Source organism: Annulohypoxylon maeteangense, assembly GCF_022496945.1.
Source record: "Annulohypoxylon maeteangense strain CBS 123835 unplaced genomic scaffold GGS22scaffold_15, whole genome shotgun sequence".
Taxonomy (NCBI): Eukaryota; Fungi; Ascomycota; class Sordariomycetes; order Xylariales; family Hypoxylaceae; genus Annulohypoxylon; species Annulohypoxylon maeteangense.
Window position 1 is genome coordinate 832,652 of NW_025953262.1, and position 18,389 is coordinate 851,040.

Here is an 18,389-nt window from a genome sequence, read left to right on the forward strand (position 1 = left end):
CACATTTTCCTAGGTATCTTACTCTTAGGTCGACAATGATTGACGCGCCGCCTCGTTTACATTACCCGGTAGCAAGAAATGGCGAATGATTTACAGGATGCTGAGATTAATCTTGTATTAAACGATCTAGAATGGGGAGGCGTAACTGACTGAGCGAATGTCGATGGAATTCAATGTAACAATTGTGTTAATTCAAGAGCTCAATTTCGGAGAAGTATCTGATGCTTAATAAAACATTTATCAAGCACATAGATCTAGACAAGTCTAGAAATCTAAATTTATCGTCGCCTTAATGCGTGTTATATGCAGCCTTGTAACCCAGTCATGCAATACTCATTGCAACGGTAGGTAGGACTGCAACTAAGTCGGCCCTACTAGAAAGTCGGCGTCGCATGCGTCGTGTCTGGCCGCGTCTACAACGACAGCATATATACATAGGTATATACTGCAAGGACATAACCGGGCTCACGTCTACATTGCCATTGAGGTGATCATATTATGTGCTGTAGATCTTCATTGCCCAGTGCGTCACGTCAGGGGTAAACAGGGGAGACACGTTCTCTAGGCCTAGATCTATCTTTTTTAACGTCACTAGGTATTTTGGAGCACATAAGAACGTTTATATGACGACCTATCTATTAATAGAATATACCTCGATATATCATGTGGTTAGTCATACTGGATATCATTCCGCGCAGCTGCGAGAAAGAAGTTCTGTGGAAAAATATCCATTACCAACTGTATGTTTCAGCGCATAACCAGTGAGAGGGCCCCCCGTTACCTAACCTTCGAATGAATTCGTAGTTTATTGTAACGTAAGAATTAGAATACCATCGAACTTAGTGATGATTCTCATAGAGCACGGGTGCTCATCATTGTCCGTGATCTAATTACAGCACCCTTTAGTTAAATCAAGGAAAGACCTCGGACCTAGAGATCATATTTGAGTCATCATTACTATAAACAATATATGCGCAAGCGCTTTTCATCAAACCAGACATCCGTACAACGCCAAGGGGGACTGTTCCCGCCCGTCCATCCGCCAACGCCGTAGAGTCTTATGTACACACAATCCATAATCACCGCCTCTTTTCAACCAGGTTTCTAGAACGGCGTTCCACCCTATCCCCAAGCATCTGTATCTTCCCCCTTCCCATTCACTTATCTCGGTACCCAGCTCTACCACTCACTCCCCATCACTCCCCGTCATCCAATCCTTCCCCCAATTCCCACCCTCACTACCAGGCCCCTCATTAATATCCCAATCGCGCTGCAAGCGCCACGCATCCTTGCCCTCAATCCCCATAGCCAAGAGATCACACCCACGATGACCCCACTTATCCGCGAAAACGCGTCTCCCAGCATCCACCAGCGTCTCCACGCCCGCCGCAAAGCCCTCGGGGTCGCGGTAAAACGGATCGTCCTTTCCGCCCGTCTGTCTCGTCTGCCAGTCATTCCGCCGGGTTCCCTCGTCTTTCCACTTGAGATCCTGCATGCGAGAGGCCATCTCCACGAGATGCGCGAACGTCTCGCCTTCTTTTTCTACCCACGGGTACATGTCCTTCTCGCGCTTGAGGTCGGCCTCGTGGTGCGCGCGCTCGTCTTCGCTGCCGCTGGACGAGGCCTTGGCGTATACTGGGTCACCCAAGAATGTGGCGTGTGAGCCGGCGACGCGGAACAGCACGGCGATGTCGTCGAAGACGGAGGCCACGTCGAAGACGAGCCCGGCTTCGCTTTGTGGTTGCCAGTACCCGGCCCAGTGGAGACGGAGGTACATATCGCAATCGGAGGCGTAGTAAGGGATTTGTGTGTCCCAGGCTCCGACTTCGAGGTAGGCGTCGCGGTTGACGAGGGCCAGGTGGTCGAATTGGAAGAAGTGGGTGGCCCAGGGGGGCATGTCGGGGCCGTTGAGGTAACGTAGAAGGCCGACGCAGCGCTCGTAGATGGTCGCGTACGGGTCGTGATCCCAGTCGTGGTCGCGGTCGTTCTTCTTTACGTCCTCGTCGCTGAAGACTAGCACGTCCATGTGGCTCCACCAGAAGTGCGGCCAGTCGTGCTCCAGCGCCATGCTCAAAAAGTGGTTCTGCATCTGCGAGAAGCTGAGAAGTGTCGGCGTCTCCAGAACGTGTACTCCTAGAATCTTGAGCGCGGTGTGGTTGAGGAAGAATGGATTTTGTAGCTCGAGATCCCCGTTTCGGTTCGAGTGGAATGTGCCCGTGTTCTCTACGACGTATATATCCTCCGCCGGCCACCCCGCCGCGATGTAGCTGCTAACGCATTGGAGTAGCAGCGGCCAATTCCTCGTAAAGCCGATTAGGAGCGGCGTCGCTTCTTCGACGTGTGGGAAAGGAGCTAGGTTGTTTTCGAGGACTGGCGGCGGAGCGTTGGAATGCGTGAGCCACGGGAAGTGGTCTCCGATAGGGTTGGAAGGTGCCGGCTCCGGCTTGTATTTCTTTTCGTAGACAATACCAATATCGCCCATTGGCTCCTGCACTTTCTTTTCCGGGACATCTTCCACCGCGCCTGCCAGATCTATTTGCGCCGGGTCGTCAACGGCCTTGGCGCCTCCGACGGCCGCAATGTCGGCCGGCTCGTTCCCTTTCTCGGTGGCGTGCAAACTTGCCTTCCCTAGAAACGATACATTGCTAACGGCCGAGTTCAGGGGCTCGCGAATAACGTAGTAGACAAGCAGGGCGGCTAGAAGCACCGAGCCATAACGGAATGCGAGAGGTAGCACCCGGTTCGATACGGTTCGCATCATTGTTCGTCGTTAGCGTTAGCGTTAGGTACTATCTCCGGATCATAGAGGCTCTGTTTAGCATATTGATCTAGATTGGCGTAGGGAGAGCCCTTCTACCGGAGCTCTCTGAATCGTGGCCTTGGACCGCCTGCTTGGATTTCGATATGAAAAGTGAGACGTAAGCAATATATTAGCCTGGTCGCCCGATCGGTAGATGAGGTAAGTCTGTTTCAATTAAAGAGACGTGAGGATGGCGACGCAAGTAATCAGGGGGGAAATGCCACATGGATAAACTAGAAGAGGACAGAGAAACATAAGAAAGGGCCGACGAGGAAAGCCGAGAACGAAAAAGGACAGCGTTAGTTATCTGTGCCACGGCCATCCTAACGAAACACGCCGTTTTTCCTACCGTAGAAGCTCTGTGTTGCTGCTGTATTGAGGGATCACTGTCCCCAAACTCCGCCAAGCCGGGAGAACGACATTCGGTGCGTTGATTCGCTAGATCTAGCTAGGATCGACGGCTTGGGTTCAGCCAGTTGCCTCGCTGCCGTCCGAGATTCCTAAGCGATCGCTAGGCTCCCTAAGCACGCCTAAGCACGGGATAAGCCACATGGGTACGCAGCGCACCACTCGCAACGCGGCAAACGCATCATCTTCCTAGCTAGATTGGTACTACCTTCGATGAAACGGACCGAACTACAGCTGCATTTCACATTATATCTAGCTGATCTAGTAGAGTGTTGATCATGAACGACATCTTTATCATGCTAAAGTAATCCTATTTCCGTCGTATTTTCTATATCTAGATCCACAACGCGAACGTGGCCTGAGAAACGCAAGAAAGACCAGGGGTCTGGCCAAGGATCTGCAGGAACGAGATTTCGCGGAGCTTGGGAGGGTTTACGTGGGGGAGCCAGTCAGCTACGAAGACGGGATGACGACAGTTACTCTAAGACCCAGTGGATGTGGATGTCTTTAAATAGGAATGTTTCAAGAAACATGCATCCGTTCCCCTATAACCTGAGACATCGGAAACAAAAATAACCATAATAACTGATTGAACTTGAATTGAATATGCGTGACTAGAAAACAGGTTCGGAAACGAGAAAACAAGGTCACATGTTATTGGTCTCTCTAAAAAGCTGTATCCCCGGAACTCAACAGGGGTCTCTGTTGATTTCCTTGCTGCTGTTGGATGTTTGATAGGCATTTGACACCTCGCCACTGATCCTCACCTCTCCCGGAAGGTCAGTTCATGTCAACGAATATTTGAACCACCTATCACCTACCGAGCACCTAGATGGTTCCGAAGAGATTTGCGGACTGTTCTCGGCTTAGACTCGTGGAAAGATTCTTACCTACCTATTACCTATATGTATGTGGGTGCCCTTCTAATTTACCCGGCAGTTTCGTGATGGCGAACTACTGCACACCAAGAACATCTGGTCTAGTGGGGAGAGTTGCTCTACCCTAATTGGTTTATTCAGCCCCTTCGGTTGGTAAGACTAGCGACACGGAAGATCGCTGACCTGCCAAAAACTGCTAAAGATCGAAGAAATATAAATACATGTAAGTAGCCCGAAAGAATCGAAACAAAAGAGAAAAGTCTCAAAATTACGTGTTTTAATAATTAAAGATCATACATACAATTCAATTCCTATATAGATAGAATAAGAGTCGAGATGATAACCCCGACTTTGATCATCTGCAAACACTTTTTTTGACTTATGAAATTGAAACTTCGTTGCCGGAAGTGTGTAGGTCTACTAATTTTTCCCACAGGCCCGAGAAGAGAGATCGTCGTTGTCGACAGCCCTTATCGAAAAAATAGAAGAATGGAAACAGCACCTAAAAAAGAGTCCGCCGGCGCGGGTAAATAGCATCGATACGACAGTTAGTTCCGGCGCCACTTCGCCCGTTCGTCAAAATGATAGTCCTGAACGCCAGTTTTGTTCATCAAGCTTCTCGTTATCCTGCTCCGCCAAATTTGGTATTCCCCCCCTTGACTCCCAACGTCCGTTGTGTACACGCCAGTATCGCGAACTGGGACCTGCTAGGATTCCTCGTTTACCCCGCCCATAAAGAAGCCGTTCGGTTTGCTCGGTTTCTTTCCCAGCTTCAACATGCTTAGCCTCTTTCTGACCGAAGTGAACCCTATCCCGCCGTCGTTAGGCCTATCAAAGTCCCTCTCGACGACATCGACTATCTCTTTACTTTTGCGTGATCTATCTATCACCCAATCTGGCGTGGTCGGGTCTACGATTCCGTTTGGGTAGGGTTGAGCGTATTGATTCGAACTGATATTCGTGTCATTCGATTGGCTACGGAATATGCTCCTTCGATTTGAGTTATCCTTGCCTTTGCTTACTTGGCTATTGGAGTCACTGTCAGCTTTTGATGGCTGTTGCATACTTGTTGCATCGCCGTTTGACTGCGGAAGATCCCTCTTCTTGCCCCCCATGAAGCTAAGCCGCGTCCCGCGTTGCCTCGTAGAGAGAGGCTGCACGGCTGCTTCTTCAACGATGCCAGCGCCGTTTGTTAGCGAAACGCTGGGCTTGTGCTCCTGGGGACGGTGTTCGCTGGTAGGGGACGCTCGTTGCCAAGTTGGCGACGGAGTATTAGTGGCGGTTTCCCGGGACGGTTGAACGGGTGCAAATATTGCGATCTCCGGTGCGAATGTTGATAAGAAGTCTGAATCATGTTAGCCAAGTGCATTAAATGAATCCATAACGAATGCTTACGTTTATAAGAGTCCTCGTATCCCTTCAAGAGGACGGGGTTTGAGCTGCGAGAAAAGCTTGTCAAACACCTCTTAATCATGATTGCATGGTCAACAAGCGCCATCTTGATTGCGTTTTCTTGCTGGTCAAGTTCTGGCTCTTCCTCATCTTCGGATTGGGGAGCAGGTAGAAGCTGGCGGTAGCAGGCAACACTGCTCTCAGAAATAGGGTCAACTGAGATAGCGATAGCATCTACCATGAGTTGCGCAATCTCTTCATCATCATCTTCGGCGAGTCGCTTCTCAACTGTCGTCATTTCCTGCGTCTTCCGGACGATACGCTCAAGGGCCGTCTCCTTGGCGCTCAACCGTAAAGTGTTGATGTCCACAATCTCACTGCGTCGTAAAATCGTAGGGAAAGGCTCGGCTGTGGTATATATCGTCTTTTCGGCAAAGTGAGTTTCGACAGGACCATTAGTGCTGCGCTTAGAAGACACCGAGAACATTTGGGCGTGGGCTGAGAGTAAATAATCTCGGATAGGCTGCGGAACCCTAGCCCGCTGGAATACCTGGTGGCCGAGATCGCGATGTGGACTAAGAGCCGAAATCACCAAGTACTGTCCTTCGACCTCGCTATCGACATCACTAGATGTGAGGATCTGAGCAGCTGGATACTGTTCTTGCATACGATCCGTAAAGGCCGATGTACGCTCCGTTGGCGAGCCCTCATACACGAATGCCTTGTCACGTAGATTTAGGGGAAATCCAAGACCCTTATAAACAACCTTGAAGTACTTAGGTACGAGCTTATCGCCCTTTGCCAGCTTTTCGTAGATTGTCGCAATGGCTCTTTCAGTTCTCGCAAGCTTGGCAAAGTCGAAAACATTGCTCTCGTATTGAGCTTGAAGTTCTTTATACGCGGCAAGAGCATTGCTCCACGCTTCTCCGTCTTCGAAGTGTTTGATCATGTCAAAATAGATGCGTTCTTTGCGCTCAAAATGGGACTGTTCTGGAAGATCTGGATCTGTTAGAGAACTCGTTAATCTCGAGGGTTCCCAATCGTATAGTTCGGCGTGGAGGCGAAGAGCTAGTCCAGCTTCGGTGTGATTCCTAGCATCGGACTGTAATGCGGCCAGTTGATGGACGTAGCGGATGAATATCTCCTCCTTCTGCATGTCTCTGAGGAACTCCATAAGCTGTAGGCGATTAATTAAATGAGAAGCCTCGCTCGTTGTATCCCCACTATGGACCGCGACGAGAAGATCTAAAAATTCGGCAATGGTTTCGATTAAACCCTTCAGCGCAGAATACAGAGGGTCGCCTGGAATTTGAGATAGTGGGTCGAATCGTTCAAGAAGCTCGCCAACGAACAACTTTTGTAAAATGCTCTCCGTCATGGTTTTGTTTTTGAAAAATCCGTCCAGACAATCAATCATTTCCGTTTGAATGACAGAGAGGTCCTCACTTAATGTCCATTCGCTGACGATCATGGTTTGCAGTACTTCGACGGCCATTCTCCTGAGACCTTCGTGGACGCTCAAGCAAAGTTCAACTATAGGACCAACCAGCGTAGGCACGTATTGCACTTGGTAGCCACCCATCTTCGTTAGTCCGTATCGAATCCGCTCGTCGGTGCTCGTTTCCCAACCGATGGCTTCCCATGTTCGTCTCAGTAAGTCAGCGCCGTGTTCTCTTACGTCGCCAGCAATTTTCCAGACTGCTCTTCGCTTCTGTTCCGAAAATGTTTCAAGTGCCAAGTGTCCACTACCGACAAGCTTAAGTAATGTACAAAAGAACATTCGCCATAGCTCCGTATCAAAGTCTTCCGCCTCGTCGGGATGAGGTAAGAATGATTCCAAAAGGATACTAGCAAGATATTGTAACGTCCTCATGGTAGACTTGTGGTGATATATGTACACGCTAAGCCAACTGGATGGGAAGGCTTCCCCCTGGAGAATACTCATATAAACATTAAGCGTATCCTTTAGGAGACTTGTAAGGTCGTCGGCAGCTAACTCAAGCTGCATCCCACTTGGCGAGTTCGCAAGCGCGGATAAGATAGCCGATAATTCTATCAAAGCCTCGTCAAATTGCACAGCATCGCCTGATATTTGCTTGCTGGGGAAAGGATAGGTCGTGGGGAAGAGAAGTGAAAATCGGTTCTTTGGTTTCAATTCGGTAGCTTGAATGGATAAGTATGATCCTACAATCTTCGGGATGTAATCCGGGATCTCGGCATTGAGATGGTCGACCTGGCTTGATAGTACCGAACAACAGAGGCGAACTTGTTCTTTCCACTGATCTGTCACTTCATCTACCTGACCCCAATGTGGCGCGATCCACCTTACGGTATTGGCACTGAGTGCAGATCGTTGCTCCGGACCAGAGAAAAGATCTAGCTTAGAGTAGTTGATTATTAGAACAAGCTTGTACAGGACCAATTTGCCCTTGACTAGAGCACAGGAATCCATGAAGTCGATGGCGATATGAAGAATCTCTTCAGTGGTAAGCAATCCTGTGAGTTCGGGTAACCAGGTGTGGAAATGCTGCACTGCTAATGTTTGGCTTCCAACCAGAACTGGCGCGGTGCTTCGCATCATTGAGTCGAGAGCCTTGAAGATACTCTGCAGATGTCGCGTAAAGCCGGCAGTGCTACCCGTAATACCAATGCCAGCCTCCTTAACCTTCTGCTGACCTCTTGCATGTGTGATGAACTTGAGAATGTGGCGGACAACTTTCAGTGTAGCTCTCAGTTTTCGTGCGGTCTCGGATTCAGTCGGTTTCGTCAATAGTCGTGTGAATGATCTTACTAGACAAGGCGTAGCGAAAGGATAGTTGAATTTGTTTTCGGCATAGTGGTCAACTAATGGGCCTAGATTGAACCGACGGTCGTGGACTATGCCTAGAACTCTAACAAGAGCTGTGAAAACAAGGTCTTCGTATTCATCGTTGCCTTGGTATTCAACCAGAATACCGAAAAGGCCATCCAAGACATCGCTCAGTAGTTTGACAACCTCGATTTCAGGTACAAATATCAGCTGCTTCAGCAACGATGGGATCTCATCTCTGGGACCTTCTTTCCATTTTAGCAAACCAAGGATTATTCGGTCCTGAGAGAACCTCGTGCTGCAGAGATATGTTTCGATTCGAAGAGTCGCAAGCGGACCAGTGACTTCGCTCGGGTCACTACGAGCACTCCAGGGAAGAGTTAGATATCCACCTCGGCCTACGGGGCCAGCCTGGGCTGTTTGCGTATATTCGTCGAGCTTATAGAGAAGAAGAGAATGCATACCATCGCCTAAGAATGCATGTTGGTCCCATAACGGCATGTAGGCAATTGCGAATGGTGTACTAGGTAAGTCGGAAACGGTCAAGACAACATGCGCCATGCTGACATCAGCGGGTAATAACGACAATCGAAGAGTTTGATCCCAATGCTCGCCACGCTCGACAGCAAACGAGCGCCAAGTGCTCAGCGGCTCCGAATTCGAAGAAGAGTATATGCAATCCTCTATTCGCTCTCCTGACAATCGTCGAACTTCTAAGGAAACCATAAGATTTGCGCCGTGTACGTTACTTGAAATAGTCGTAGCACTGGCTCCAAAACGAGAGATTAGATTCTGTCGAGACAAAAGGGCTTCAGTAACCGTCACGTAAATATCGGATCGGGGCTTCGTAGGGGCACCAGAGAAACCCATTTTGTTAGTCTTGCTAATACCAGCAAGCGAAGTAGGGGTTGCTTTGATAAGAGCATCGGCGTCGGGGCTATTGAAAGACTTCAGATGAATTTGCAACCGTTCTGCCCTTCTTGATTTTTCGTAATGACCGGACTTGCTTTCCAAGAGATCGCGAACCATGCCATCCCATCCTTCAGTAGCGTCATATTTTTCGGCAGTGAACTTCGCGGATGGCGACCAAACTGTGACAACGTGCTCTGTCTCTTCGTCCTGTTTCATGATCGAGTTGAGACTCAATACACCCATACCCACCATTCTCTCCGCTAGCATCTGCGTTGGTTGCGGACCATCTACGGAAGGGCGCGCTGCTCTCGACCCAGCAGTGCTAGGGGGTACCCCTCCATCTCTACTGTCGAGACCATCTGTTCTTGGTCGCTCCTCGGGTTGCTCTGAAAGGGAATCAAGTTTCGACCCTCCTCTAGAAAATGCCGATCTTGTAGTCCCCCACATCAAACTCCTCCTCGAGGCCTTGTTACCACCAGAAGATGGGGGTTTGTCTTTTGAAAATGGTGTGCTGGGTGGGCCGAACGATCCCGACCTTGAGACAGGTTTGCCGACGGTAATCTGCTGTGGTGAACGAACCTTCACTATTAGGTATAATTCAGAGTCAGCAGACGGCCCGTCGCCGATATCCGCGGAGGTCAGGTCGGTGAATAAAGTGCGCATCTGGGGATTCCTAGTTAAATAGCCCATCGTGCCACCAGATGGTACCTCGATCATGTAGCTTTCCGAGAGAGTCGTCAGGGTTCCCCCAACGGATTTGCTAACGAGGTACAACACCAACGTTGTGGGCTCATTAGAAGAGCCAGCAAAGCTTCTGATATCGACCATTAGGTGGTGCAAAGCGGACAATTCGACATGTGGTTGCGGGGGTTCGTCCAACAAGCTCATAACGGACTGCAGCTTAGTAATTTCCACAACAGAGTCGTCACCAGTCAGAACTCGGCCTCTCTCGTTAGGGTCGCGTACGATAACCTCCCCTCCGCAAAGCTTGTTTCCCCTAACCAGGTCCCAGACTGTCCTTTCTCGGAGCGCATTGTATTCGCGAGTTGTAAGTAGGTTGTGGAGAAATTGTCGCCTTGACAGGTCCAGGGTTTGGATTAACTGGGAAACTTTGTCAAGCTTAGTATATTGCCTAGTAAGGAGAAGGTCGTGGAAATTCGTCGAGTGCCATTCGCGCAGACATGACGCGATTTCGTCTATTAAGGGTTCCATGGTAGAGGTAGGTGTCTCATCGCCGAGCCTTAGCATCGGGACCGGCGCGGCTGGCTTAGGTACGCCCGGTTCACGTATTTTTAATTCCGGGATTCGAGAGATGGTCCCGTTCAACGCGGTACCGTTCGGTTTATGCGGCCTGCTACCATTTTCTCCTTCTCTTGCGTATGATTTCCTCGCACTCGGGGCCACTCCACTCTTTCCGGAGTCACTTCCAATCGGTTGCGCATCATCATCCACTTGGTAATTACTACTATTTTCTGAATGCTCGTCGCCATCGCCCAAGACCTCACGTATCTCAACACAACTGCGCGGGAATATACCGGAGAAAACGCGAGCTTCTAGCGGCTGGCCCTTGACGGAAGTCAGACCAGCCAAAAGCGAAGGAGGCGCCAACAGATATCCCCGTAGCCATTGGCCGTCGGACGTCTCCTCGATAATGTATAGATCATCGCCGATCTCTAAGGGAAGCTCATTGTCGTTCTTGGTCTCGAAGGGATAGGTCGCGACGGCGAAGGCGATACGAGGCAGCGGTTGCCAGGGCATTGGAGCGGTTAGTCGCACCGTAGCTGCGGGTCGGTCAACCGCATATGAGGCGGTAGAGAAAGGTGTATAATTTGGCCTAGCTTCTCACGCGGGTACGTACGGACAGCGGAGAGCGGAAATCGGAAGATCTAGAGAGCGGGAAGTAGGATCAAAGGGATTTGTTCGGCTCCTTCGAAATAGCGGAAAGTGGGCGATAATCGACCAAACGGAAACTTGTTACAAATAGAGACCGAGACCTAGACTTAGACCTAGAAACGAAGGTATGCGATGGATTAATGACTCGTCTCATAGAGTCTTTTTTCCGCCGTCGCTAATTTGGTTCTGAATCAAAACGCCGCTAGTCGTGATGTGGCTGGTAGCTGGTACGGGCCGGGGGAAGAAAGTAGACGTTTTTTTCTTCAAGTTAGGGAATTATTAGAAGATTGTTTAGAAAAAGATCAAAAGTGATGGAAGAGGATGGGGGGTATCAAAGATCAAACAAATGAAAAAACTTGGGCTGGCGAAGGAAAGTAATTGTTCAGATAGTCGAAGCTTGTTAGTTAAGACGAAGACCGGCAGAATGTTAAAAAAGAGGGTATTCACACACAATAGGGTAATGAAGTTTTGGTTTATCTCTCGTATAGGCACTGAAGAACTTTGATACTTTGATACTCAATCAAGAGTGGTCAAAGTTTTGACAAGGAACAGGGGTGCTGAAGGTTCTAACTTCTAAACCGTCCACTATCGATTGATGTATTGAAGTATCCTTCCATTAGTATTTCCATCATCCCTATCCCTATTTTCAAACATTAAAGTCCGCCCCCAAATAACTCTAGCTGATACCACGCTGTACCTAAGCTAGGTCGCTTAGGTCGTTAGGTCGCCAGGTACAAGGTAATTAGGTACTTTATGGACTAGTATCAAGATGCGCGAGACGACAAGTCACAAGAAGGATCCATCATGGACGACATGGATACACAAGCAGGAAAGGTAAGGAGAACGCTAAAGAAAAATAATAATTAAAAAATCAATTAGTGTGTCGGCCCCTGACGCTGTGAGAGCAAACAGAACCATGGCTTGCAGGCTTCTTATGCTGACGCAGGAGAATCGAGCCACTGGGGAAACAGCTTAAGGCTTGGAACACCATCCAATTGGACAATTGAGCTTTACGTTTAGGGGCGTCGAAGCCATAAAAAAGATGTACTCTACCTGTTGTACTTGTGCTATCCATGGATGTATCACTATCACCACATCAAGACTAGCGTTGCAGTGTAGTGATTTTATGAACCAGCGTTGCAACTTCACACACAACATTAAAGTATGCTGCGATAAGTAACCGGTATATAGAATATACATATATTATGTACTTCGTGGCTTCCCGCTAGAATGAACAAGATGTGGTCAAATGGGGTCAATGCACGCACTAAGCATACATCCATAAAATCCACAAAATCCACATGGCACAATTAATTGGTGGCTTGCGAGAGGGGGATCGCCACAATCAACCATCGCTAAAGTATGTACCTCCAGGTAATAATATCTTACACTGAAAATTGAAAAGTCCACTGAACATCTACAGAATCCACCTTGACATGTGCCAAACGTCTGCAGTACCACTTCTACCATGCGAACTTCATTTAGACCTACAGGACCTACAGACTTGGCAGCCACATGGAGAATTAAGAATTATTCACGATGCAATCAAATTTCCTGTGCGAATCAATATCTTGTTTTTCCATTCGTCTAGCACTTTGCTATCATAGTATTATTACCCATCCCTTTATTCGTTGATCCCCGCCAGCCCCCGTTCTGCCCGTTCTGTCCGTCCTATCCTATCTCCTAGTTTACCGCTGCATAACAATGACAACGACAATTAAAGCATAACCTTTATGAATTTTTCAATAATCATCGATTTTTATGTGACGCCTACTTCATTTGGCTCGGAGTTGAATATCTTCCGCGTAATGAACTAATCATCACCCAGCAGGGAGACATGAATAGACGAATGGCGGGACACCCATCTCAACTATACAATATGGAGTATTACAGCTCAAAGTCGGGTTCTAGACTAAAAGGAGCTGTCAGGTAAACTGTGTCCTCTAATATGAGATCCGATTTCCCCTTTTTATGTTTTAGTTCAGCTTATTATTAATATTCAGTTCTAGGTAATTTCTTTTTGGTGTTTGCTGTCTTGGCTGTCTGAAAGTGTCCCAAAAGCTGAAAGGCTGAACATCCCTTGCGTGGCATCGGTCCAGCTCCGATTGTGTCATATATCGTAAATAATCGCCGGATCAGCAGTCAAGAAATGATCGACGTATCCATCATCCGGCTTGGTTTAAGTTATCTATCCGGAACGGCATATTGCTTGGATATCCAAGTCTGCTCTCCCGTGTTTCGTCATGTCAAAGACGCAGTCAAGACCGCCATGGCCATGCAGCTTTCCACGGCATGATCCTATTTTCTACGAAATAATGCCATTTTCCCGCATTTATCCTAGACGGACATTGAACAAGATCCTGTTCTAAAGCGAAGCTGGTTCTCAACAACCTTATAGGAGCTTTAAGTTATCATGCGAGATACGCCTCAGGCACCCCAAGAGGAGAAAATGCAGCCATTTCTCCATTTAAGTTTGGTCACCACCGATAGGCTCTACCAGGGCTTACACATACCGATAGGTGCATAGCAGTATGGGGAAGGATGTCGGCATACGTCTTACTGCAGGTCACTCCAAGTCGCCCTGCATTAGTGCTCATCAACTAAAGCAAGCTGGATCCATCGATTTATCGATCTTGGCTTGACATACAACATACTACCTTTTCAGGTAACCATCATGAATCAAACAACATATATCCAAAAGGAAAACAGTTTCTATAGCGCGCCCGTTACTATTCATGGTCTACAATCATGAACAGGAACAACATCGTATAATTGTCTAGCTCCCAACCTTGGAATCGTGCAACTAACAGCCTATAGTACGGCCGTGAATTCATATTCAACTGACCTGTAGGTATACATTAGAATCACCACAATCTGGCCGTCATGTATCCAACTCTAGCTTTGAGTAACGGAATTCATGATTCATTTAAAACAGAACAATCTTGTTCATAACCCAATGGGTCAATGGGATGCAGTCGAGGATCGGGTAACGTTCGGTTTAAATCTATCGCAGAAGGTGTCACGAAACCATACCAAAAATCGGCTCATTTCTAGACAAAACATTCATCCCGAGTAGCTTTCAAGCTTAACTTTCGACTCTGCCTACCAAGACAGGTATAATGTATAGTCAAGAGGATATTATACATCGGATTCAACATCTCCATACGCATTAAAGTTCTTGCTCAACAGTAAACACTCAAGCAAACGAAGGATTAATAGGATGTCAACGTCAAACGAAGCATATTCAAGCAAAACGAGTTAATTAATATTCGAACCTAGGATCTAATGAATGCCAACGACCTACATAGCCCTCACTACGACTTTCGTCATAACATGTTAAATGATCAGAATTCCAACGCTCATAGTCTGAAAACACAGTACATAAGAGACGGTCATTTAAAGAGAGTCGAGGTGCAGTCATCCAGCTGCACATTGATGGTGGGAACGCGGCATCTAGGATCTCACAAACCTTCAATATTCCGCCTCAGCAGTGACGCCTCTCCCGGTACTAGTGGAAGCATAGCCCGAGTCTGATTCCTTGTCAAAAAACCCGCAGTCAGTACTCCCGAAATCAAAGAAGTCAAAATCCTCCGGCCCGCCCATCATGGCAGGCTCTAGGAAATACGAAATGTCCAGCGAGGTGTCCTTGATTTCCTCTGTTGCCAAAGCAGGCTGTTCTCTTGCGGCAGGGATACTGGGCGTATGGGCCCTTGGTGTTGCCGCAGGAGTCGTCGTTGATGACGATCGATCATCGTGTGATGAGTCTTTGAAGAATTCAAACAAGCAGTCTCGGACGATGTCAGGAAGACGATTGAGCACGTCGACCTCTACCTTTTCGAACGACTTCTCAACCTTCTTCTGCACGCTCTTCGGCAGATCCTTTTGCATCCGCTTCTTGGTCTTCTTCCATTCCTCGATGCTTTTGGAGCATCGAAGAGCATCATTGCTATCGCAGTCTTTCAACATGGTCAGTATCTTCACGTCATAATATTACCCGAGTTGGCTTACATGGAGTTGGCATGGCGTTAGGGTTAGCTTTCGGGAAGAGGATCATGTAAATTTCACACCATCTCTGTTCATCAGTCATGCCAAGGCCATTCTTCTTTCTCACTTTCAGCTTTGCTTCAGTGGCTTCGTCGATGCCCTGTAGTGCTGGGACTATGTCTAGCTTCTCGCAAAGCTCCTCGGCTCGAAGATGTTCGCTTAGATCCTTCGCATCTTCAAAGGGCTCGTTACATCTGGGACAGGTATGTTTCGGCAGTCTGTGTGCGCGATACAAATGTTCCCTATCATATAATTGTCAGTGTGATGACCAGAGTCAATATCCCACAACACCTACTTCACGCGATGAAGCGATGGCCATCCCGGTCCGGCGCAGCTTCGGTGCTTGTTGTGCGCTCTTGGGTCGTGTTTGTAAAAGGGACAGGCAAATTTCTTTTCGGCCTCTGCCTCCTCCTTCTTAGCTCGTTTACTACCACCCCTGTTAGGGTCACCTTCATCGCCACCGGCTGAAGAACCGTCCTGGTCATCCCCGCCTAGTCGGCGTTTAGACCGAGTCGAACGGCCTGATTGGCCTTGCCCGGAATTAATGTTTCCGGAACTTGCGCCGCCGGAGCAGCCCGAAGGATTCCCTGAAGCTTCGGATGCTTCATACGCATCTTTAAAATGTTAACATCATAAGCATGAATTGACGCCCCACATTTGGAAAAGAAATGCATAATATGGGAGGATGTGACATACTAGACGTATGTTAGCCTCTCTTCAGAGAACGGATTGGCGCAAGGCGTCTTAAGGGGCATTTTTATACTAACCAAGAGATGATCTCCAATCTCTTATTGAACCACTGGTTGAACTTTGCCATCACAAGCGCAATGGCCTCTTGCTTCTTGATGGCTACGTACTGGTCTGGTGTTAGCGCCCTCTTACCGTCGTAGTCGCGTTGGCAATGGCTGGGTCTTCGAGCAGCGCCTGCCTTCCTGTCGCTCTCCATAGGATCGGCTGATCTGCGCTTCTTATGTGAAAGGTCCCCAGGTTTATATCCGTCGTTCTGTATGTTCAGTTCTTCCGTACATACGTTAAAATCGAATAGACATTGCTTGGAGTCTCCGTCCACAGAATCGGTCTCCGCAACCAGTGAGTCCGAAGCTTGTGCTCGGTCGGAACAGGCTACAGACGTAGCTTCACTGTTGTGCTATTATGAGGGTAAGAATGAGATTACTTCCACTCTTCAGGGGATCTTACCGAGTCACCGGCGCTTGTCGGTCCTGGTACCTGTGTCTTGATGATGCAATTTCTCAATGTGGTCGAGTTTTTGACCATGCTTCGCTTGATGCGACGCTGATTACGAGCTTGGATCTTCCCCCACTGAAAAACGAGTTTCGCTTTAGTTGCGTTCCAATTGGTCTCAAGGGAGTTGAAAGCGTTGATATGACAATTGCGGACCGGCTGAACTTTTTCAACCGGTTTGTGATAGGGGTCGTATTGTTTGTAATGGTATGGGTAACGAGGACGATAAGAGACAGAACTCGCTGAGTACTGGTCGTAAGAAGTCAGTAGATCTCGGGGTCTTTGAAGCATTTCTCCTAAGTATGATGCGAAGTCATCACGCAGGTGACGATACAGGGGTCGTTCATAAGCAGCATTTATTAACAACCAGGGGATTTAGGTCGAGATAAAGATTGATATTGATAATAGGGACAAAAATAGTATCCGGTTGATTTTATTCAATCTATTTGACCCCTTTATTTTGAAATATCTTGAGAAAATCTCGAAAAAAGGAGAGTTGAATGTGGGGTGAGATGATAGCTTCCTCCCCCGGCTCAAAAATTACCGTATTTATGCCTCGCCAGTTCTGCGCAACGGCGCAAAACGAAGTGGAGATATGCGCAAAGCTGACAATTTCTGCCCTGCCAATCACGCCTGCAGCGACGTGCTCGATGCTGATTGCGTGGAATATAGTCGGAGATGCAATGCGATAGGATCTACCGGTATCGTGCATAACACGCCTTCGCGAGCTTTACACCTGAGGACTCAACAGCGCGAATCCTCTAGTCGTAGACCATCCATGGAGCAATCGATGTTGCGCGGAACGGACTTGAGTCAAGCCCCCTCTCGTGGGTGATTCATAACTCGAAGGCGATCGTAATGGCTTGAGCAAAGCCTCAATGTCGTTGTCGCGCTTCGGCGCGCAGCGTAATGACCGCCCATAAAATGACAACGTGAACCGGGTCGGTGATGAGTCTTGACGGACAACATCAAGATAGAACCATCACTCACCATTCCTAAGTACCGATTCATCTCGAAACCATTTCGGTTTAGCCGGTCATCTAGCAAGCCAAAACGCTAGCTATTTCTTTTTTTTCGCCTAGGTCCTGGCTTCAGCCACTTAGCAAAGGGTCAGACACCAAGACACGCCATGTCTCAAGCCCCCATCAACCCTAGCCAACTCTCTAGCAACCAGTAAGTAAATACCGTGCAGAGGGGGAAAAATCCATTGCTGATATAGCGGCACGGATAGGAGCAGACAAGGGTCCGAGATGATGAAGTTTTATCTCGTCACCAAACCCAGCACAACAACAGAAAGACTCGTCCAAGGCAAAATCATGTCCAATCAAGAGATCGAAGACAGTGTGAAGCAAAAGGAATCCCAACTAGACGCGATGGTGAGGCGAGCTATGGGAGGGTCATCTCAGAGAACCTAGACGATCGGATATCATATTGGGTGTGCATAGCTGTAACATATAAACATAAACAGGAAAGCAGGAGAAAGAAAAGAAAGCGATAAACAAAACCTAGAAGACAGGGGAAAGAAGAGCATGCGAAGATGGAAGTGTAGCTAGGGTAGAGGTTTATATATCCTTTCTCGTCCCGGATTTAGAAACAAATCTGGGTCTGAGCGTCTAATACATACGCTGTAGTTGGAGGTATTCCCACACCGCCCTTCTTTCTCGCCTACGAATCCGAACTTGCATATGGATGAATCCTCTTTTTTTTCTTCTCGCGAATGCCAGTAATTGATTTCTTACTTACATGATAAATATTCCGCATGGGAAGCATTTAGCCTACTACCGATGTACGTATGAACTAGGTAGGTCGAGGTACGTTGATGCGAGCCAAGTCGTCGGCGGCCCCTCCGTCGTGTCCGATCTCCAACCAATAAGTTCGGAAGCCCCACGACGTACGAGACGGACATTGGCGGAACCGAACTTTGCAACGGTTCGTCGGGCAGCAATAAGAACCATGGGACCGGCTCCGAGAAGCACGTCTCTCATTCATTGTCGCGAATGGAGACACTTGG

The 18,389-nt window shown here is 48.2% G+C and overlaps 4 protein-coding genes across 4 annotated transcripts; 1 reads left to right on the forward strand and 3 right to left on the reverse strand.

Moving 5' to 3' along the window:
- Positions 1 to 931: 931 nt before the first annotated feature.
- On the reverse strand, positions 932 to 3,485 carry GGS22DRAFT_169933 (uncharacterized protein). The gene has a single exon (XM_047962392.1). It carries the CDS (start codon positions 2,759 to 2,761, stop codon positions 1,187 to 1,189), a length of 1,575 nt encoding a protein of 524 aa, XP_047816466.1. The 5' UTR covers positions 2,762 to 3,485; the 3' UTR covers positions 932 to 1,186.
- Positions 3,486 to 4,102: 617 nt separating this feature from the next.
- GGS22DRAFT_169936 (uncharacterized protein) lies at positions 4,103 to 11,502 on the reverse strand. The gene is made up of 2 exons (XM_047962393.1): positions 5,482 to 11,502; positions 4,103 to 5,431 (listed from the first exon to the last, which is right to left on the reverse strand). Exons 1-2 carry the CDS (start codon positions 10,955 to 10,957, stop codon positions 4,794 to 4,796), a joined length of 6,114 nt encoding a protein of 2,037 aa, XP_047816467.1. The 5' UTR covers positions 10,958 to 11,502; the 3' UTR covers positions 4,103 to 4,793.
- Positions 11,503 to 14,563: 3,061 nt separating this feature from the next.
- Positions 14,564 to 16,669, reverse strand: GGS22DRAFT_191224 (uncharacterized protein; the record flags this gene model as incomplete). Its single annotated transcript, XM_047965086.1, has 6 exons — positions 14,564 to 15,048; positions 15,101 to 15,378; positions 15,432 to 15,750; positions 15,792 to 15,831; positions 15,900 to 16,283; positions 16,334 to 16,669. 6 exons carry the CDS (start codon positions 16,667 to 16,669, stop codon positions 14,564 to 14,566), a joined length of 1,842 nt encoding a protein of 613 aa, XP_047816468.1.
- Positions 16,670 to 17,507: 838 nt separating this feature from the next.
- GGS22DRAFT_191225 (uncharacterized protein) lies at positions 17,508 to 17,793 on the forward strand (the record flags this gene model as incomplete). The annotated part of the gene is made up of 2 exons (XM_047965087.1): positions 17,508 to 17,551; positions 17,610 to 17,793. The coding sequence occupies 2 exons, from the start codon at positions 17,508 to 17,510 to the stop codon at positions 17,791 to 17,793; spliced, it is 228 nt and encodes a 75-aa protein (XP_047816469.1).
- Between the last annotated feature and the right edge of the window lie 596 nt (positions 17,794 to 18,389).

Coding starts and splice junctions, on each gene's coding strand:
- GGS22DRAFT_169933 (XM_047962392.1), bottom strand. CDS start 2,761: ATGATGCGAACCGTATCGAACCGGGTGCTACCTCTCGCATTCCGTTAT.
- GGS22DRAFT_169936 (XM_047962393.1), bottom strand. CDS start 10,957: ATGCCCTGGCAACCGCTGCCTCGTATCGCCTTCGCCGTCGCGACCTAT. Junction 5,432..5,481: donor ATACGAGGACTCTTATAAAC/GTAAGCATTCGT, acceptor AACATGATTCAG/ACTTCTTATCAACATTCGCA.